The sequence below is a fragment of the Trematomus bernacchii genome, unplaced genomic scaffold (genome assembly GCF_902827165.1).
Source record: "Trematomus bernacchii unplaced genomic scaffold, fTreBer1.1, whole genome shotgun sequence".
NCBI classification, from domain to species: domain Eukaryota; kingdom Metazoa; phylum Chordata; class Actinopteri; order Perciformes; family Nototheniidae; genus Trematomus; species Trematomus bernacchii.
Genome location: NW_022988097.1, coordinates 5,015,373 through 5,038,750, shown reverse-complemented (window position 1 = coordinate 5,038,750; position 23,378 = coordinate 5,015,373). Strand labels below are relative to the sequence as shown.

Genomic DNA, 23,378 nt, shown 5'->3' with positions numbered 1-23,378 from the left:
TATTACATTTGTTACAACAGTGTTATCAATTACACCAGAAGAAGTTATTCAGTAATGACATTCCTGAAGTTAACAGAATGCCCCATTAACTGTCAGGTGGCAAATTAGCATGTGATTTAAATTAGATATGCTTTAAACCAAATCCTCTGCCATTATTCTATCAGTATTTATTTCCAGTGAAATTTGTGAAATTTGCTGTAAGGAGCAGACATTTTCAATTTCCTGGCGTCTGTCTGACTAAATAGCCTACACAACACAGTTTATTTATTTGATAAAAGTGGGCGCTGATACACCACGTGAAAGTAAACTAAATTAATTGTATTTTTAAATTGAACAGCAACGGTGGCTGGCATGTAATGTAATAATGTCGTCTAATGCAGTGGTTCTCAACCTTCTTTGTCTGGTGTACCCTTTGAGCTGGTCTCCATTCTACAAGTACTAAACCCTTTGTAATCATATTTAACCCAACTGCTCCTTAAAAGGAAATCACTTGCATTACTCAACCTTATTACAAATGCATTTCAATTTGACATTTAATAATAATAATAGCTTGCATTTATATAGCGCCTTTCAAGGGACCCAAGGTCGCTTTACAGTAATAGGGCAAAAACAAACATAACAAAACAAAAGTCAGACAGACAAAACAACAGATCGACAACACTTATTGTCAGTGAAAAATAATATTAGGAATCAATTCTAGTAGTTTCAACATCTTTTGTTAAGACTAGAGCTTTTAATGAGACACTTGAGCTTGCTTGTCTTTTATAAGCATTGTTAGCTCTGGGGGTAGGACACCAGCATTATGAAAATTGATTAAAAATATTTTTTCTATGGAAATATATTGCAATCCCTAATCTTTCTATGTACCCCCTGCAACTAATAGGTACCCCCAGGGGTCCCCGTACCTCCGGTTGGGAACCACTGTAATGTAATGTAATGTGGCGGTTCATTTTACATGGGGTGGCAAAGGGGGGGCAAGAGGTCATGCCAGGGTGGCATGGGAGGGCGGACAGTACGTGGTATTTTATACTGTATATATAACCTTTTTATTGTTAAATCATGCCCTAGCACAAGTGTTCTTAATGCACAAGAGAAACAAGGTGTTCAGACAAACAAACTAAAATATAGTATAAAACAGCAGAAAGTACTCATGATACCCTAGAATTATGTTTACTGTAAGTACAGTAAAAGTACTTAGTTATAATTAAGTACACAAATGACATCACCCATCTCTTAAGATAGCTAAAGGTGACCTGTGCAGCAACACATTTCAATCAATATTTGTCAATACTAAGAGCCGCTAGATTGTGCTGCTGTAATGGAATATGTATGCAAGGAGAATAAGAACATACCATGTGGTCCAGCTGGAGTCTCATCTGCCTCCTGATCACTGCCTCTGTCCCTCTTTCTGACGCTTCATCTTTATTCCTGACATACATGTCTTCTTCTTCACTAATGTCCTCATCTCCTCCTCTTCCTCCTGCTCTGACCCTCCTGGTCTCTTCAGTGTACTCTCTTTTCCTTTTCCTCTTTCTGTTCGTCCTGATCACTTCTCAGATATGTCTTTTTGTTGTTGTTGAATCACTCCAGCTACTCTGGCCTGCAAGAGTCTACTTGTGAAAAGCACTGGTACAAATGCGTGTATAACTTTACACGTTAGGGCCATGTAGCTAATAGCATAGCATATCATAAATATAACATCAGAAAGTATTTATCAAACGCACACAGGCAGCTGTGTTTAGACCCAGTTTGACGGTAAAGGATGTATCCTGGTTTAATGTATCTGGCCTCATTGCTGTGATGTGTAATTTACGTGGATTTAATAGTACCGCATAGTGATCGATAAAGTGATCGATTTCCCAGCTAGCGCTGTCTGCGTAGTATTTTGTAACGTAACGCCCCAAACAGCGACCGTCTGTTAAACGCTATCGATTCAAACAGGAGCGTTTTATTAATATTTTGTTTCAAGCTCCCTTAGTAAAAACAAAACTAGTGGAAGGGGAAATGCTCCCAGGGGAAGCTGATCCACCTTCAGGTGCTGGGACAGCTCGGTCTCTCTGCAGCTCTGTGACCCGCGGTCTGTGAACGCCGCTCCGCAGTTTAATGCAGGGCCGTAGCTGCGTTTTTAACGGGCCTAAGATGATATTTAAAATGATTCACTTTTAATGAATGAACTGCTTGTTTGCAGCTGCCCCCCCTTTTCCCCCCGTAGATCCACCCCTGTGTATAGGCTATCTGAACAATGCTAACACCAGCTCCTGCAGCAAGTCTGCACATGCTAGTAACGCACAGAGCTGTAGAAAAATAAAGACTCATACTTGGCATTCAAATAATTAAGAGAGTATACGAATACTATACGTAGTGTAATGTTTGTAAAACAAATAATAAATAACACGCAGGAGAAAATTGTTATGAAGTTGATTAATGTGTTTTTCAGAGATGGAAAAAGTACACACATCCTTTACCCGAGTAGAAGCACAGATAATCGTGTTTAAAAATACTCTGGTAAAAGTAGAAGTACTGACTAAACTTCTTTACTTTTACTTGAGTAAAGAGGTTTAGTCAGTATGGGCTTCGAAATGTACTTAAGTAAAAAGTACCCATAACTACTATGGGATTAGTTTTGTTTCATAAAGATAAAGCAACACTTTCTCAGAATCAAGTAAAACTAAGAGTTAGAGGACTGGGCTGTCACTCAAAATCTGAGTAGCCAATGGGGACGCACCCCTGAAAGTCCCGCCCACCTCTGACGTTTGTGTCAGAATTGAAAACAAAAAACGAGGGAGCTGCAGCGAGAGCAAAAGTCTGATCATTGAGAAAGAAGCAAACAGAACTGCAAACAAAAAGATATGTTAAAACAAAGAAAAATACTTATAGTTTACATGATTACACAAATGATTTGTTTGCAACTTATAGTTTTATTTATTAAATTAAATTTATTTTGCTTGACTCAGTTTTTTTTTCTCTTAAACTGTTAGTTTTTCTTGATTCTGAGAAAGTGTTGCTTTATCTTTATGACACAAAACTAATCCCATATAACTACCATCTGTTTTAAAGAGTACCTGACCTCCCTTTATATTAATAGAACAATAATGTCATTGTTAGCTAATGAATGTTTCCATGCTGAACAACGGCAACATGACAACGTTTTCATTGGTCCCTCTTCTTTAGAGAAGACCAGGAAATGATGGATACACGGATCGTGTTCAAATCAATAGGCACGCAATGACTCTAAATAATAATGATCACGCCACTAAACACACATTAAAACTAAAGTAACAAACCTGTTTTGAAAATGTAAGAAGTAGAAAGTACAGGTATTTGTGTTAAAAATGTAAGAAGTCAAAGTAAAAAGTCGTCAGAAAAATAAGTAGTGGAGTAAAGTACTGATACCAGAAAAATGTACTTAAGTACAGTAACGAAGTATTTGTACTCCACTACTTCCACCCTCTATGCTTGAATATCAGCTGCTATCATTAGCACGATAACTAGCAACAGTGCATGAGCCTTGGGAGTAACACGGATGGTGTCATTATTTAATGAATTAAAAGCAATCTCCCGATCTAGCATATCCACTTTGTAGTATTTCAGAGTTAGGGTATAATTAGCTGCTTCATCCTGCTTTATATTGGATTGGGGGAAGTTTGCTCTCCAAAAAGCCCGGCCAACACCCCAGATAGCATTACGTTTGCCAAACGCATCATCATCTGAGCCTTTTCTCTTGTAACGTTAAAAGCCAAAGCATGCTTTTTGAAAACCTAAGCCAAACACCAAGGCAGGGAGCGAAATAAGAATCTGACTCTTTTCCCCTTATATATAAGACAGCAGCACTACACGGAAATAAAAGATTACATTATTTTTCCATAACCCTCATATCCTCTCGTCTCTCTGCCTTCAACATTACAATCTCTTCGTTCATTTCTCTACTCTTTGTTCTTTCTCTGTATTCTCTGCCTGTCTTATCTCTCTGAATCCTCACTTGAGAAAGACAGTTCATGATTTGCACCTTCTTTATTTCATCCTTTTGTATGAGTTTGCATCATATTTGCCTGCTGGAAATGTGTATCAAACAGTATAGAAACCCAAAATGTGTTTTTTCTACAATAGCATATTGATACATTATTACATTGTAATTATGTGAAGTGTTTGTTTTTGATTGAGCTAAGGATCCACTGTAATTACCAATGAACATCTAATTATATTGTTTAAATTCAATTAGGTTGGGTTTAGTTTGTGTTGAAAAGCAGGTCGAGCAGCAGCTGCTCTCCTTCTCATTTCATCACCAACTTTCTCTCTTTTTTTCACTCTCTCCTCTTTCTTTTCCTTTCCCCAAGCTGAACTCTGATTGAAAGAGTCTTTCATTTACATTTCTCAGTGAAAAAAATAAACAAAGTGTCAACTGAAATTTGTATGAAAATGTCCTGGCCACTATAAAAAAATCCTGCAAGGAAATACAGAAATATGTGTACCTTATTTTAACAAACATTTCAACACAAACTTCATTGAAAAAAACGTTAACATTAGCTGGCTGGGTAGCTAGTTCATTCACGAGTTGTCCAATGTCTTTAACATAACAAAAGTAAAGTTGTGGACTTTGAAGGCATTCATAGCCAATTATAATGTATTGATAACGCTTCATGACACCATTCATGAAAACACATAATTCTTTCTGACTATATCCCTATATAAAGAGTCATAAAACACTATAAAACAATATTTGACCCGAATTATAAGTATTTTATGGATGCTTTTGACTAGTTATAAAGTAGAGGTGTTTTTAAATGCCATTTTATAATATGTTTCTTAACCCTCCTATTGTCTTCGTTTCCCCCCCTTACTTTGGTGTTCGCGGTCAAATTTGACCGGTCCTGTTTTAACTGCTCTTACATTAACACAAAAACCATTAATCCTCACCAAATTTCATTTAACACCCTTTCAAACTGTAAATATTGTATCAGACTACTGGTATAAAAAACTGCATTAAATATACAAAGAATAGACACTGAACATGTATTACGTGTGCCAGGTGTGATCCATGTGGGGGGATGGGCACATAAGAGCGGGAAATGTGTCAAATTGTTCTGTGTGTTTGTGTGTGCCAGGTGTGATTCACATGGGGGGATTGGGCACATAAGGGGGGGGGGGGGGACACATCTAGAGTATGTGTGTGTGTGTGTGTGGGTGGGTGTTTGTGTGTGTGTTTTATCTGATCCAGATGGTTACTAATTCCTTTTCTTTATGGCGGTCAGTTTTGACCGGGAACACCATGGGTGTTACAAAGTTGACTCATCATCCAAAATTCAATGAAAGTGGTGATCAGCAATTTTATATGTTCAAATGTCTTCTGTGAAGGATATCATAAAGCCTTAATGCAATTGAATGTAAAACAAGAAAGTTATGACAGCAGGAGGGTTTATGCTCTTAATGTCTTTCATGTTTGTAAAGCACTTTGAATTGCCTTGTGTTGAAAGGGGCTATATAAATAAACTTGCCTTGCCTTGATGAGGCTTACACTACATAATGAATACCTGTAAAAGAAAGGACTCATAGTGTGAAAGAGATTTATTTTAAGTTACCATTGTATGTGGTAAGTAAGGTGAAGTACATACTGCTGCTTTTTCATAACCTCTCATTGTTGGTGGTAAGTAAAGAGTAATGCATGTGCATACATTTAAAATAATCTATGCTGCATAAGTGATTATTATGCATGAAAACGCATTACACATGCAAGAACAATTATTGCATATATGAATCCTTACCACACGCAATGAGAAATATGCAAAAGAGTCAGGAAGTATGTATGTTTTCCTGAGAATGGACTTATTTCTAGTTATATTGCTTTCTGCTCAGCTTTCAATGCAATACTTTTTGTTCCTCTTCGCTTCTTTTTCCAACACAGTGTAACCTGTGTTGGATGATCTTTCAATAAACCCAGTACTATAAAGATAGCTGTATTCTTCCACCCAGTGGCATTTTCCCACTTTCGGGACAGTTGTATCCAGATGAGAATGACATTTTCTTTTCTTTTTTCTCCAACAGACACTTCCTGTTCAAGCAGGGCTCTGGTTCTTCGGCTCTACTGTCCGGGGCGGGGCAGGGTTACCCCCTGACCTCCGGGACTGTGTACTCCCCCCCACCCCGGCCCCTCCCTCGCAGCAGCGTGACCAGACCACTGTTTACCTTCAACAAACCTCACCGCTGCTGCAACTGGAAGTGCACAGCGCTGTCTGCGTCGCTGCTCACCCTCACCCTGGCCCTGCTGCTCACATACGTCATCGGTGAGTTGCAGCGCACACATCAACATTCTCTCCGTGCATAGCTGAACAGGGAGATGTGCTTTTTGTTTGCTCTGAAATCAACATTTTGAAAACAGATCGCTAGAGGGGCTCGGAAATTGGACACTGCCTAATTAAACAAAAAAAGGAATCAATAACAAAAGAGAGAGAACAAAAACTCAGGGATTTTTACAAATTCAAAATGTTGCAGGCTTCAAAGGGTAATAAAGTAAAAACAAAAACAGAAAAGGAAATCGATATGGATCAGAGCAGGTCTGCTGTAAATATTACACTCTTACTCTGAAGGCTTTAAAAACAGCAGGCTATGTATTCCAAATGTGACCCTCTCTATGTATACAGTCCACATTTTAAATGAGCTGTCCTGGACTAAAGCGCACACAGATGGTAATTATTCCATGATGAATACCCACATCCAGTAAGTCCTAAGTCATGCAGGGTTTTTATGTCACACACCCACAGCTACACAAACACAAACACATTCTTTATTACTTTTTCTAACTTTTTAGCCTTTTTTTACATTTAATTATTCAGGTTTTTGATGATTTTTCATTCACGTTTTTTTCCAAGTCAATTAGCTTATTGTTTGATCTTTTTTTCAAAAACTAGTTTGTTTAACATTTTAAACTATATTGATACTTTTCCTTGAGTAAATCCTCTGATCAGTTCCTGAGAGTCAAACTAATTTGGTAATTAACTTGGATCTTTTAAATCTAGCAAGTTTCTGGAGTTATCTGGAAGATCGTCGGCTGATTCTGTCAATGTCAAACCCCAAAATGTATTCATCGATCCCCTTCGAATTCCCCTTCCACCCTCAACCTTGGCCGGGCCCCTCCACCTCGGCACATCGTTTTCCCTCCTCCGCCCCAAGAGCAGATATCCCAACCCTCCACCCAGCCGCTTAATTTCCCTCCCGTGGTGGTGCTCAAGGTCACGGCGGAGCAGGCGGGGGTTCGCATTAATCACACACACACACACACACACACACACACACACACACACACACACACACACACACACACACACACACACACACACACACACACACACACACACACACACACACACACACACACACACACACACACACACACACACACACACACACACACACATACACACACATCACAGGCAGACATCACACACACCGGCACACACTGGCGAATCCATGCAGATTAATCCCCAGGCTGAACCATGCTATTCCATTAATGTCCCGGCCCCGGTAATTAGTGCATTAGTGAGGAGTGTGAGTGATGACTCGGAGACGACATCACCTTTTAATTGGTGTCATGCTCCACTCCTGCTTGGCAATGATCGATCTCCGTGTTGACATCACCATGGCAACGGCACCAAGACGTATGGGATGAAAGCATGGATGATATGTTCGCCTGTAAATCAAAGATATTCAAATGTGAAGATTAAAGCGGTCATGGACTTGTCAATGTCTTTGTCTGGTGGGAGAGGTTGAGACATAGGCCACCAGATGATTAGGTCCTCTCATTACATAATGATTCAGTCATTTCAAGAAATTAATTAACAGACTCTCACACAGGAGGAGAGAGGAAAAAAGAAATCTTCCCCAATAGTTTGGCGTTTTTTCATCTCTTCATCAAATTATAGCCATGCTGATATTTATTGATTTGAGTCTGTCTCTCATTAAATCTGGTTCCTATTGAATATTAATTCCTATTATCATAAAAAGTATAATAAGACCCTGAATTAATTATCATATTTAAAGTCTTTAAAATATGATAATGACTATGATAATGAAGGACTCTTTATTCCAAATATAATCAGCTCCTGCTCCTGGAATTCTATTGTACTTACTCAGGCAGTTGTTAAAGTGTACATATTTAATATTACATTTTTAATGATACTGTTTCTCAGGAAATAACTATATATTTATTATATTATTGTTCATGTTTCTTATACATTTGTCATGTTACTGGCCCATAACATGCATTAAATGTGAAACTAGATTAGAAGTCAACAACAATTATTCATTTTCAGGCAAAGATTACAATTGTTACCTTGTTTCCAGGACCTCAATTATGAGAATGTGTATGTTCCTTTGTCTTTTGACAGACAATAGAAACAATGATTACATTGTCTTGGATTTAAGAAAATGTAATGGCCAATATTTACATTTGTTATACATTAAAAGACCAAATGATGAATGATGTAATCAAAAGATAGATTAACTGATTCAAGAAGATTAACCACATAAATATTCCTATTAAAGCCACAACCCGTATTCCTATCGCCCTGTGTTGTTAGTGAGCATGATACTGCAGATATTTCTGACTGAATTAAGACATACTTGGCAACATAAAAAATAGAAAGGACATATTCCTTTGCAGTCTTGCCAGGCTGGAGCCCAACATTTCCGATTGCTGGAGATGCTTCTCTTCCTTGGTGTAAATCATCTTCGCGCAGCTGTTACATTTGGCTGAATCTTCCCTTCTTATCATGACACTCAGCCAAACTTTACACTTCTTGCCGCAGTCATCCGTGGCTCAGCATGTAACGGTGCTGATCTCACGTGCTAAGTGGAGGGGCTGTGTGACCAGTAGAGTAACAGCGGGGTCTTTGCAGCAGAACTCTTGCTGTAATAACTCAAAAAACACATGTGACATTGATGATTTGTAGCAATTTCTTTTGACAGTTTGGAACCAGTTATCACCTCACCGACTCGTTCTTATTAAATTGGGTAAGAGTAAGCCTGGCAAATAATGAGGCGATAATATTATGTGTGAAATTAAGGTTTCCAATTAGCAGTATAATAGGAGGATGCATGATTGTAGAGATAATGCTGTGCCTAAGTGATTGCAGCGTACTGTATGCCCCCTGTTGTGATTAGCTAAGGCAGCCCTTTTCTCTTTCTTCACTGCCCTCTCTCCTCCCCCCCCCATGCCCCCTGGTGTTGCAGGGGCTGCGAATAGCTTTGTTAATTTGTTTATCTCCCAACGTACCCCTCCCTCCTGCACTCGTAGCTTGTTATTAAGCACAACACGGCCATCAGATATGAGAAGCAGGCATTATGATAGCGAACGGGGCATTTAAGGAGAGATAGAGGACAGATAAAGATTGCATCTTGAAGAATATTGCTACCGACAACGGCACCAGTAACTCATTTCCTATTCTAAGTTCTGCCTCCGTAAAAAACCTACCGACTATTGCTCTATCATGCTGTCAAAAAAAGAAGAAGCTAATTAGAGTATTTTCTGCATTAATGAATGTCTTGCTGTTTTAAACAGTTACAAACCATGGTTGTCGAATCAAATATGAGGAGGAGGTGGGATGTGTCAGTTATGAAAGATAATCATCTCCATAGCAACAGGGAGAAGCTTCTGATGCAATTGAAATTAGCAAGATGGAAGCAACCGGCAATCAAATAATCACCTCCAAATCACATTTCAGTCACACACACAGGGACACAGACAGTGTTAAGCTGAGATCTTCTTTATAGTTCTGTTGTGCAATACGTGCTGCTTCAGGGGTCCTGGTGGTTCCATAAAGAACCAAATGAGTCGTTAGTGGCTCTAAGTTCATTACTTTCACGTTATTTCTTTCAGTAAATCTGCTTTCACAGTTTGATGGCAATTTAGAGCATTTCCCTTAAAGTTAGCCATTATTAACAGGGGTCAAACTGGGAGCAGTCTCCGGAAAAAAGTCTGTGTGTTTATTAGAAATACGACTTTATTTCCATTATCAATCTATGTGAAGATTATTGCCTGATTTGGTTCCTCAGAGCCTGAGGTGATGCCTTCAAATGCCTTGTTTTGTCCAACAACAGCCAAAGATAGTGAGTTTTCAAGAACATAATACAGAGAAGCACATCCATTTTTGAAACATTTTTGCATTTTTACTTAAAAATGTGCACAAAACACAAATGGATTATCAAAAAAAATGGCCTTTATGTTTCTGACGACCCACTTAATCACTACCTTTAGATTTGTAGTCTGTTGGACAAACAAGCAAGGAAATGTTTTGAAGAAGGAATTTGTTTAGCATTTTAGAAATTATATTTGATTAATCACTAAATGAATAGATTGATTGATTTTCGAAATAATCTTTAATAGCATGCAGCCCTACTTTTAACAAACTATATGCTTGAATGCTAAGAGTACTTACTGTTCGTCACTCCCTCTTGATCTGTGTTTCTCCTCCAAACGTCCTCGCCGGCCTGGTCTGTCTCAAAGCACCAGGCTGATTATAGCTTATCATGAATTAAGTGCTTGTTCTATTCAATGCTGTTGACCACCATGGCTAGCAAGTGGACAAAAACATACTACTGAGAGCTCAGAAGCACATAATGCCAACCGTACATTACAGGAAGAAGTCATTTACTTTCACTCATACACTTACATTTGACAACAATATGTTGCTATATGCCTGTAAGGATCTACGGAGAACTTGGAGCGTCATTATTACAAAGGATTCCTTTTCCTTTTTCTAGCTTTCTATTTACATTCAGGAGCTCCAAGAAAAATGACATTGATAGAAACAGAACAACAGCGCTATATGTCTTATTTTGTATTCATTCAATAAACAATACATCCAGTAACTTAAAGGTAGGGTAGGTAAGTTTGAGAAACCGGCTCGAGATCGCTAGAATTTGAAAATACACAACCGGAGAAAATCTGCCACTTCCTTATAGAGCCCCTCCTCCAACACACACGAACGCGCACATGACCAATGAGGGCACGAGATAAGTTTGTGCACAGATGGAAGGCTGACAGGCAGGTAGGCCATTCAGTCATTTTAGCCGGGCCGGCTAAAATGATTGGTCGTGCTTTTTACAGTATTACGGCTTCCACAGATTACATTTTTTTATGGATTTTTTGTCAAAGCACTTAAGATATTCATTGCTATCGGGATGTTAAGAGCATTCCATGGAATATAACAAAAAGTGTATCTCGAGCCGGTTTCTCAAACTTACCTACCCTACCTTTAAGTTAAATGCTAAAGATAAAAAAAAACTGTAAGCCACCCTTAGCTGTTGCATCCTTTTTTTAAGAGAATCAAAATGTGTGACCACAGACAGCACGTATGCAACATGATGGACAGTTGCTGCATCTGCTGATGGTCACACTAGAGGTGTAAACACTGGCGTCTCCACATTTGCTATAGCCTGCTGTCACTATTGCAGTGCTAATGTGAGACAGAGTGAGCCTATTGGCTATTGGCAGTGATGGATTTAAAATAATCTTGACTATAATTAATACGGTGTGAGGAGGACTGATGATTTATAATAGCCTGATATTTTACATGTGTAAGGTAAAAAAAAGACTATTAAGGAAGATCTTGTCTTACAACTAAGAACAGGAGCAACATGCTTTTACTCTTAATTCTAGATTTATATCAATAGACCTTTTGTAAAGCAGACATATTGACTTGTCATAGCGTAGTAGGATAAGAACAGATGACATGTATACCATTAGCAATGGCTCAGTAAAATTAAAGGTGGGGTAGGTAATTTTGGAGAAACCAGCTTGAGTGCGCTAGAATTTGAAAATACACAGCCGAAAATCTCCCACTTTCTTACAGAGCCCCTCCTCCAACACACACAAACGCGCACATGACCAATGAGGGTACGAGATAAGTTTGTGCACAGATGGAAGGCTGACAGGCAGGTAGGCCATCCAGTTACTTTAGCCGGGCCGGCTAAAATGATTGGTCGTGCTTTTTACAGTACTACAGCTTCCACAGATGACATTTTTTTATGGATTTTTTGTCAAAGCACTTAAGATATTCATTGCTATCGGGATGTTAAGAGCATTCCATGGAATATAACAAAAAGTGTATCTCGAGCCGGTTTCTCAAACTTACCTACCCCACCTTCCCAGTAAGCTTTTCCATTGAGTCAGTATTATGACTCACTATCTCATTATTATGACTTACTAAATAAAATGAAAAGCTTACACTTGCTACTAAATAAAAGAAAAGCTTACAGCACCAGGTCTTCACAGGCGGTCTCCCGTTGAAGTTCTGACCCAGCCCTGACCTTAGCTTTTAAGTTCAGATGATCAGATGAAAATGAGATAGTAAGTCATAGTCATACTAATAATAATAATAATAATAATAATAATAATAATAATAATAATAATAATAATAATAATAATAATAATAATAATAATAATAATAAGATAGTAAGTCATAATGATAAGATAGTAAGTCATAATAATAAGATAGTAAGTCATAATAATGCATGCAGGATACAGTACATTTTTTCCCCTCTCAGTGGCTGAAATGGGCTTCCACAGGTTTCAGGTACAGTTGCAATGGTCCAACAATGATTTTTACTGGAAAAATAACAGTGGAACTGCTTCCAATGTGTAGGTAGAGCTTGAATAACTATGCTAGTTTTCTCTGCAGTTTCAATGTTATGAGTAGTTATTTTATTAAATAAGCATACATCAGCTGAAAATATAAATAAGTGACAAACTAAATTAGCGGCCAATATAGACTAAATAAATACTCTATGTATTTATGCCGGTACATAACGGTACCCCCAATGTTGCGAATGGTTTAGTCCTTACCTGCGCTAAGGTTTAATTTGACTTTAAATTGCCGTGCGTATTTAGCGTGTTAGATAGCATTACACAGCATATATTGTAGTTATCTTACATTAAAGGTGGCTAGTTAGCAGACAAACAGATAAAGGAAGAGAGAAACAAAAAGCAAAGAAGGGACATTTTTTGTCAGAAGAAAGGTGAGTTACTAGCTAAGCTAGCTACATCATATTTACATCTTCTTTAAGGCGAGACACCCCAGGTGAATAAGGTAATTTTTTTAACTTAAAGATATCAGCTAGACATTTCTCCAGTTAATTACTTACAATAAGGCAATTGTTTTTTGTATTACAAGTTTTCTGAAATAGCATGTTTAAATATGCAAATGAGCCATTATCTCTTGAAATATGGGCATATTTTAACACATTTCAGGAACCGAAATCTGAACTTTGGATAAAGCCAGGATCAAAATTATTGTTTCATTTTGTAGTCATATTAGTATCTAAGGCTTTTACAGAAGGGATTTTGGATATCTCTTTGTATCACTCCATAAATCAGAAAATACTGTCAACAGCCCTAAAATATCAATTTTCACCATGTTTTTAGGTATAAAATGTTATATAATTCAGGCTATGAATTATATATGACCAAACCCTTCTGTAAAAGCCTTCATAATATTGATAGGAATATAACTGGAAGGTTTGGTGTATGTAACTGCTACTGAAGTGGAAATTTCGAACTCAGAGTAGGAGAAAAAACTCATTTTGAGAAAACGACCTTTAAAGATTTGCAGTGTGACGCTAGCTAAACCCTCCTGTTATCTGGATGACAGCTTGCGCATCGACGCACTCCCTGAAGGTATTTCATGTTCGGGGTCATTTGTTTTTTGTATAACCTTGCTTTGTGCAAGTGACAATTGTTGTCGTCTTCTCTGTGAACGTTTTTTTCGCCGTTATTTTGCCATTTTCAGATTTAAGTTTCTAGCGGAAAGCTAACCAGGAAGTGCTTTAGCACACCACGTGACGCATCTGAACGAATCACGTTGTCAGAAATTGACACCAGCCAATGAGATTTCGTTTCTTGGTTTAGACCCCTTTGCACTTTCACGATTGGTTGCTGATACAAAGGAAATGACCATATTTGGATCCGATGAGATTGTGCAGGAGACACGGAGCTTTCCAACGATACCTCTGATGACATGGTGCAAACAGCGGTCGCGGTACTTTATGTTACGTTAGAATGCTAACTTTTGGTGAATTTAGGAGAAATCTACAGACACAAATAGACAAACTATAGTAAAATAAACACTTAAATGTGTATTTTGTATGTTTTCCTTCCAAAAGCCTGAAAGAAAACATGTTATGGAATCAAAATAGCACAAAATCTCAAAATTGACCAGTGCAGGAAAAACGATGTTTTTGCCTGCCGTGTCTCGCCTTAAGCTAGCACTTGTTTGACAGTTGTAGTGAGTGCGTTTTGTATGACTGTGGAGACCCAGTGAGGAACCCAAGAAGCTGTTTTAGAAACCAAAAAAAAGAGCGAAAACACAAACAATTAGCTTTTAATTACTTCTAAATATAGCTAAGAAAGCCCTTGAATCGTTGTTGTGTGGGGGTGGAGGAGGCAGCAGCTGTTACGTGAAATGGAGAGCTGTTAGCTGATGAAAGCACCTGAGGAAAGTAGCTGATGTCTGCTCTAAAAGCTGCTGGATTTGATGCACAGGCTCCTCTTTGAAAAGACAGTGCTCAAGGCTTCTGGAAACTTTTTAAATCTAGCGACAACGTTGTAAACACCAGAGAAGAGCAGAGAGCTGAGCTGAGTTTGTCTGCGAAAATAGGCTGAATTTATTTTGTGGTACGCATTTTTACAAAAAGTGATGTTTTGAAAGTCTACCTTAGACTAAGTGTATAATGTGAGAAAATGTGATACACCACCACAGATACAGAATACTGGTAACAACATAACACAAAGGTAACTCATGCAGGATACAGACTAATGGCTCCTTACAATACATTAAAAGTGTGACTGTTTTGATGTAGTAGATTACCTTTTATTAGCTAATGATATAAGCCTACATCCTGATATAGTGATAACAATTAGATAACAACTCAGAAAGTTTGTATCAAAAGGCCTTTTTCTCAGGAGATATTTGGACTTTGACCCAATAGGAAAAACAGTTGAACACATTAAAATAGCATTTAGCTGCTTTAGTGTGCTGGGACTGTGCATGCTGGCTCAATTATGATTCATCTTTAATCGCTGTTGGTAACCACTCTACTTTTCTTTCATGGGATGTCAAAATGTCTGCTATGTAGGCCTACAGTATAAAAAAATGCCTACTGTTTTAGTGACAGGCGAACAAAGAGTAAGCATCACTTATCACACAGGTTTTCAAAGAGAGAGGCGGGCCTCCCCAGGAGGGCTCCGGAAAGTTTCAGGGAAGACTCAGTGAATAGAAGTGGGACAAAATATGACATGAGTTCTCCAAAAAAGATCATATGGAACAGTGTAAATGTGTGTGATTTGTGTGGAGATAGTTTAGAGATACAGTAGTTTTGGGACATTTTTAGACTGAAGAAAACTTTTTAATGCCTTGCGAGAACACTTATTATTTGGTGCAGTCTGAAGTTTTCTTAAACAGCAATATGTCGGTGCGATCAAATTCCATTATGAAGTTCCAATAGAATCAGAATACCTTTGTTAGTCCCACAGAGGGGAAATGTACGTTGTTACACTAGAAAAGAGCCAAAGACAGCTTAAAGGTGGGGTAGGTAATTTTGGAGAAACCAGCTCGAGTGCGCTAGAATTTGAAAATACACAGCCGGAAAAAATCTGCCACTTCCTTACAGAGCCCCTCCTCCAACACACACGAGCGCACATGACCAATGAGGGCACGAGATACATTTGTGCACAGATTGAAGGCTGACAGGCAGGTAGGCCAGGCCGGCTAAAATGATTGGTCGTACTTTTTACAGTACTACGGCTTCCACAGATGACATTTTTTTATGGATTTTTTGTCAAAGCACTTAAGATATTCATTGCTATCGGGATGTTAAGAGCATTCCATGGAATATAACAAAATGTGTATCTCGAGCCGGTTTCTCAAACTTACCTACCCTACGTTTAATGTTACATAGAAGCATGCATAAAAAAGTATTAAAGTAAAACAAAAGTTATAATATAATACAAATAAAATACATTAAAAAGTTACACAATTTACAAAATACACATCCTGTAACAGTTCTGAGGATTTAGCAGCCAGGTAAACTGTGTTAATAATTGCACAGTTATTAACGGCATATATTGCACATAGTTGGTTGGTATTTAACAGCAAGGGGTGTTATAGTCTGTGTCTGTGTGTGGGGGGTCTACTATAGGCTACCAGGAAATGAAACTAAACAAATTAACTAGGAGATTGGGGGTGGGTTAGCTTTTTCCATGCTATGCCTGAAGCCACGCTGCTTGATTCAATTGTTTTGACCTGGTAACAACTGTAGAAAGTTACCACAGATTTAGGGTGTCAACTAAAATCATTGGTCCTTGGTTTTAAATATGCATGGATATACACTCCTATAAATGACTGGTTATTTGTTTTTGCTATAGTAGCAAATTAAATACCTGATCAATCTGAGTCACTCGCGTTCAAAATAATCATAAAACTCCGGTGTTGTCAAGAAACGTTTATGCTCATTGATGTGCAAAAACATCACAGTATTGCAATATGGAGTTGCTTCCATAGTATACTTTGCCATCTCTCTTACTCTTGACAAATATATGTTGTCTCGCAGTATAAATTGTCATATTCCTCATCCCTGTTGTCAGGCATAAGGGGATAAAGCCTTCTTTGGTCTGCGGCTGGTGGTGATCCAGCACTGCTTCTCACTCCCCAAATAGCCCCCTAGCTCTGTCCGTCTTCAGCACCAGTGCTCCCAGCTCTCATTATAGTGTTTTAGTAAACACATACTACAGCAATACAACTTTCTTCGAAATAGAGGTAGAAAAAATGAATATTAGTTGTTTCAGTCTGGACTCTCTGGAGCGCTTTAACTTTTTTTTTTTTTTTTGCTCAAGGCACTGACAGCAATGAGAATTTATGTGCTGTTGCTATAAGGAACATTGCAATTACAGTAACTTGGTAAAGAAGTAGCATCAGAGTTAGTACATTGTTGTGTTGTATTTTTTATTAAACGCATTTTTTACAAGTGAGATTCAGTCTTTTTATGTGCAAGGTAATTAGGAAAATATATCCACTCCTTGGCCAGAATATTGAGCAGAACCAAGAAGCAAAGACTTTGAAAAAATCTCTGTGAAAGACATGTCCAACATAAAAGGATAGTCCAAGTCTAAATTGGAAAAAGCTTAAATGTGCTGATTCACTCTGCTGAAGATCTGCTACTTTTATTCAGTCTGGGCTGTGCCGAGCAGACAGCCCAATCTGCAGACCATCACACACACACACACACACACACACACACACACACACACACACACACACACACACACACACACACACACACACACACACACACACACACACACACACACACACACACACACACACACACACACACACACACACACACACACACACAGTAATGCACTTTGTGAGGGCTGTGAAGAACCTCCACAAAATAATCATTGAGGGCCATCCCTTTTTCTGAAGTTTTAGGTGGAAGGTATGGAGCATAATGTGCCGAATGCAAAATTGTGGAAAACCAACAGACTGAGATGATGATGGCCTCAGTGGAGAGAACAGTAACAGTGGAGCTGCAGTCTGTTCTGATAGCAGGTGGTGGGCAGGAGGCCATAGGTTGTGTGCAGAGGTAAAGTCAGGGGGGCAGCTCAATCCGGTGACGGCTGTCAGATTGAAGCTGTTGAGGTTTTGTGTCGGGTTGTCCAAATGAAGTGTTACCTTCTCACAGAGGCGGGATTTTGAACAGGTGGTCCAGTTTGTCTGGGATCAGCGGCGGTCCTCTTCATTGTGCAGCTCTGTCAAGGAGGGCAACTGGCAACCAATTATCTACTCAGCAATGCTGAGTGGGGAAGATTGGCTGATACAACTTGTTTCCAGTAGGGCCTGGAAACTACTGTATAACCCTTTCTATTAGGAGCGCACTGGCTCAGCACAGTTCAGTTGGACACAGAAACGCTGTCACACGCAGCGACTCAATCACAGTACAGCATTGCTGCTGCTGCTTTCTGCACTGTGTACTGCCGATTTCTCTTCGTCTCGACAGATGTTTTCAATCTGTTCCATAATCATAGCTCAAACTGAGGCAACTTTCACCCTTGTGTCACTAGATTACATGTGTCTAGATGTGTCCCCTATGTGTTTGCTGAGCAGTTATCTCGTTACATCCAGGGCTCTATTTCAATATTTCATTGATATCGTGACATGAGACTAGATATCATCTTAGATTTCTGATATCGTAATATCAGATGAGATCATATGCACAAAACAAATGATTATCTATCATACAGTACATTTTAGTTATATTATGTGAAAGCTCCAATAGTCAAGTCTACATTTATCGGAAACATTGTGATATTTGATTTTCTCCAGCCCTGGTTACATGTAACAGACTTATGTATTTAAATACAAACAAATTAAATAATATGTATAAAATGATTACTTTACCTTTTATAGGGTATTTAGTCATCTTTACCCTATTGCATTCCTAATCTGACCGTCCCAACACTGGTTTTAAGGGTACTGTATGTGTCGATATGTAATTTAAAGGTTCAATATTTTCAGTTTTGTGGTTTCCAAAACAAAAAGATAATTCGATAATTTATTGGTGTTTATTTAAATTGCAGCACCAGAGATGTTTGTTGATTGAACACATTTGTTATCCTCCCTCAGTTTCTCTTCACTTTTTATTCATGAAAGTATTTGCTGATCTTGTTTACTGTAAACTGTGATGATGTTCAAAATGTTTTTGAGGCAAAAGGACAGAAAATTGGTTTGAACTGTTCTGCTCTTTTTATAAAATATTTTTTAAAAGAATCTTAAAAAACAGACAGGAAGCCGGCTTGCATACATGTGTATCTGAGTCCAAATCTATGTGTGTGTATAAGTGTGTGCAGGCACCACTTTGTTATTGGGATTGTGTGTCTGTGTGGTTGCTTTTTGTGTGTGTGTGTGTGTGTGTACTCCTCACCCACAACATCTTTCAGCCAGCTGCTTCATGCCTCATTGGGGTCTGTATTGATTGGTCCAGTTTCTCTTTGTTTTCAGTCGTCTGATACAGCTCTAAGAAACCCGCTGGCCTTTGCTAAAACTGCCCTAACAGCTACAGGAGCCTTTGGTAAAATTGCTTTAAATGGCCAGACAGACTCCGGTCTGAAAGCTCTGAATGGCGAGAGAGCCCTTTGGTAAAATGTCTCTAGAAGGTCAGCGAGGCTGCAATGCAATAGCCTCAATAGCTCCAATAGTTCAACAGGCAACTTCATGCTCACACGCGCGTCGCTCAGGGACGTGCACGACCACTGACTCACTTTACTTTCTCATCCTCTCTGTGACATACAAATGCAGTCACACGCCCACGCACAAACACTCAGGGATTGATGTGACGGAGTTGTGAGTCGCTGTTTGTCTGCAGTGTTTTATTTCTCAGTGGCGGTTGGTGGCGACTGCCGGAGGGGAATCTTAACATGGCGCCGATCCCACTGCTCATTCAACACTATTCTGTCTGTTGTAACATGACTCAGCTTTCAGAAAAAAGGGACCAGATCAGGAAGACAGCGAGTGGGAGACAGACAGGGAGAGTTGGGGCACGCTGACAGAAAGGCAGAGAGGGGGCATGATTAGAAACGAAAGAATGGTAAACAGAGACGCGTGAAAGCTTTGATCTGTTGGACTCGCTGTACCGTGACTAACCAGACGACAGTGACAGCGAGCTTTACTGGTAAATAAACACCAGGATACACGGTAAATCTCATCATTCAAGGAGTGTGTCGCCCACCTCCGCTCTTCATTTATCCGACATCTTATCCCTGTATCCAAACAGGACTTCCCATTCCAGAGGTCACGCAGCTGATGAGTCCTGCAGGGTCACACCAGACAAGACACTGCGGAGCAAGGCCACACACACACACACACACACACACACACACACACACACACACACACACACACACACACACACACACACACACACACACACACACACTTAAACTCTCATGACAGTGGTATTAGTCGCTTTCAAGGGGTTGGTGGAGGGTAGTAAGAAAAGCACTTTAGCAGCTCTTGTCTGTCAGAGAGGAGCGAGGGGCCGACAGGCGAGAAGGCGGGAGGGCAGGCGGACCCCCAGGCTCCCAGTCTCTCAACTCTAACGTCGTCTTAGACACAGATTTGTTTTATTGGCTCTGAAGTCGCTCTCCTTCACTCTCCTTCACACTTGTTTTCCCCATTTGTCTTCTCTCCTTCATGACTCTCCTCTCTCCACCTCCCCTGCGTCTTTTATCTCCCTCTCTGCCTTCTTTTCCCTCCATGCATTTCTTCCTCCCATCCCTCAGAAGTTGTGGCTTAGCTAGAGGCTCACACAGCCATGCAGAACTCGGATGAAGAATTGCTTTTACTGTACATGCTAAACTACACGCTAAATCGAATGACTGATGCTCTTGAAAGTGTTTGCTGCCGGGCAGAGCCGGCTGTAGTCTTTGGGGTTGTCAGTCGGAATATGGTTGGCGGTTTGCTCTGCGTATGAGCGAAAAAGAACTTGGCAATCAAGCCTGGGTGTGTTTCCGCTTGTGCGAGAATATGGATAAATCATTTTTAACTGACTGCAGTGCTACCTTGGCCCTAATGGTTATCGATAAGGCAGTATATTCACAGTCAATCCCTCCCATTGTGTCTCTCTGCCCAAGCCGGCGCTGTTACTAATGCCTGATAACTGCATGCGTGTAACACAGGCATTAAATAGGAATACTCACACACTAACGCACACAATTTTCTCTCTCCCATCTCCTACTCTTTCTCCCACCAGGAGTGTGAAATCTAATCATCACTGGAGCCCACAATCATTTCTATCTAATCTGGAGAGACACACATGCCTGACAACAACAATAGCAGGAACTGCAGCAGCAAGCTAGCACTATCTGTGCTTCTAACAGCGCACACACTGCTGCTTTATATAAACCTGCCTATCTGGAAAAGAATGGTGGGGAGAATTTAGTAGGTCAAGGTTGCCATTTTTTACAATTACAATACCCGTACGTCTTTGCAATTCCAGCTGTTTGTGTGCAAGACCCTTAATGGAGAGGTTGTTATCTCAGCAGCATTGCTAACTTTATTCTCACACTTCCACCAACGTGTTCACTTATTTCTCGCCACGGTAGTTTTGAGTAACTCCAAAAGAAAGCTACATCAAGCTTCTCTTCCTCCTACTACTTAACTGTTTCCAAACACGCCGCTCTCCTCAGCCTGCCACATCTTCGCCGCGCATCTCGGCGGGGTAGCCGACAGCGAGGGTACAGCACAGAAACCCCCTCACAGCTGCGTCGTCCTATTACCTCTGGCAGTCGTCTCACTGTCACACTGATCAATGATTCATGTGTGCGAGGGCCTCGGCCTGTTAGCTCGCCGCGCTGCTGCTGGCCGTCGCCACTCTGCTGCCGCCGCTCCCATTATAATGACTGGACTCGCCCGGGAAACTCTCTCTAACTTGTGACGGTTATGTGCGTTTCAGGAAGAGCCCAGGAGAGAAAGATGGACAAAGAGAGTGGGAGAGATGGGTAGACAGACAGGGGGAAAAGGGAGTCAGAGTGAAGGTTCACGCTGAGCACATGCTGCTCACATAACCGACTGCACGTTGTGTCGGAGTGTAAGTCTGTGCGAGTTAAATACAAAATATTCTCACTTTAACTCACATTTTTCTTTTAATAAAGTCCTGAGTGTGCGCCACACAAGTCACATAACTGCAACGCCCCCGTTTCATCTGGGGACTTGTTAGTAATACCCTCTTTCTCCGCTAGTTTCCTGTCTGTTTTTATAAACTCAGATGACCAATAAATAATTGATGGTGAAAACAAAACGTATAAACAACATAACCCCCTGGATATTTTAACAATACCCTCCTGCACTATTTCAATTCCTTTTGACTGAAAATCAATCAGGAAAATAGGTTAAAAAGCAGTTACGCTTTAAGACTTGTTCCTGTCCTTGCCTGTGGCTCCGTAAGTGCCTCTACATTTTGAAGAGCCCAGAATGAACCTGGTCAAGTGCAAAACAACAAACATGTCATCACTACTCACTTACATTTATACAGTCAATATATTAGTTTTCTTCCCCTTTCCCCCCCTCCCCTCCCGGCCCTACAGTAGCTGGTAAAGTAAATAGATACATATATAGGTAAAAATACAGTAATGTAAAAGATAATATTAAAAGAAGATGAATTAATAGATACGGAAATAAAGAATAATAGCCATAATACATGTACCCATATACTCACATATGTATACCCACATATGTACATACACATATATATATGTACATACCTACACACATATACACATACACGTACACATACATACACGTGCACACATACATGTATATAAAGGCAGAGACAAAGCAAAAAACAAAATAAACAAAACAAACCAACAACAACAAAAATAAGAAATTAAAATACAAAAGGAGACAAAAACAAAACAAACACATACATTCGTAGTTCCCCCCTTTCTTCTTAATTTAGTGTCTTAAGTTCAGCTATGTAGGCTATCATAGAGCCCCAGACAGAATCAAATAGTTTTGAGGAGCCCCTCACTCTAAGTTCAGGTACATCATAAGATCTTTAAGCCATAGAGATGCTTTAGGTGGTATCGAAGATTTCCATTCTAGGAGTATTCTTCTACGTGCTGCTAAAATAGTTGCAAAGGCTATACTGTCTTTAGTTTTCCTCCTCATCACTCTGTGGCCAGGTAGTACTCCGAAAATGGCTGTTTCTGCACATGGTGTCAATACCACGTCCAAGGCCTCAGCAAGGTGTTTGAAAATGCTTGTCCAGTATCCTTGTAGGCGAGGACATGACCAAAACATATGAGTCATGTTTGCTGGTGACGTGTGACATCTGTTACAGGTATCCGTGACATTTGGATATATTTTGGAGAGTTTAGAATTGGTGTAATAGATACGGTGGACAACTTTTAGTTGTATAAGATTGAGCCTGGCACAGGACGTACTATTATTCACTCTCGTTAATGCACCATCCCAGACCTCATCATCTATTGCTTGGACTAGTTCATCTTCCCAATCTTGTTTGATTTTACCAAGAGATGTTTCTGTGAGACGGGAGATGGAATTGTAAATTCTTGAAATCAAACCTTTTTCGGTTGTTAGAGTGTCCAGAATTGAGTCAATTATTGAATCCGGAGGGATATTGGGGAAGGAAGGGTTATTTAGTTTAACCCAGTTACGGACCTGGAAGTAGCGATATAGATGAGAGCCTGGGAGACAACATTTGTCAGAGAGTTGGCTTAAGCTACCGAAAACATTGTTAATGTAAAGGTCCCTTACTCTGATAAGACCTAATCTCTGCCACGTAGAGAAGGCCCCATCAGTGTAAGGGGGGAG

General features: G+C 39.7%; 1 protein-coding gene across 1 annotated transcript in view; it reads left to right on the top strand.

The window, feature by feature from the left end:
• Window positions 1-23,378, top strand: part of tenm1 (teneurin transmembrane protein 1) — a 207,729-nt gene that overhangs the window by 60,940 nt on the left and 123,411 nt on the right. The window contains exon 5 of the mRNA XM_034121218.1: window positions 6,040-6,278. Within this exon, the coding sequence (XP_033977109.1) occupies window positions 6,040-6,278 (239 nt within the window). The remainder of the gene's footprint in view (window positions 1-6,039; window positions 6,279-23,378) is intronic.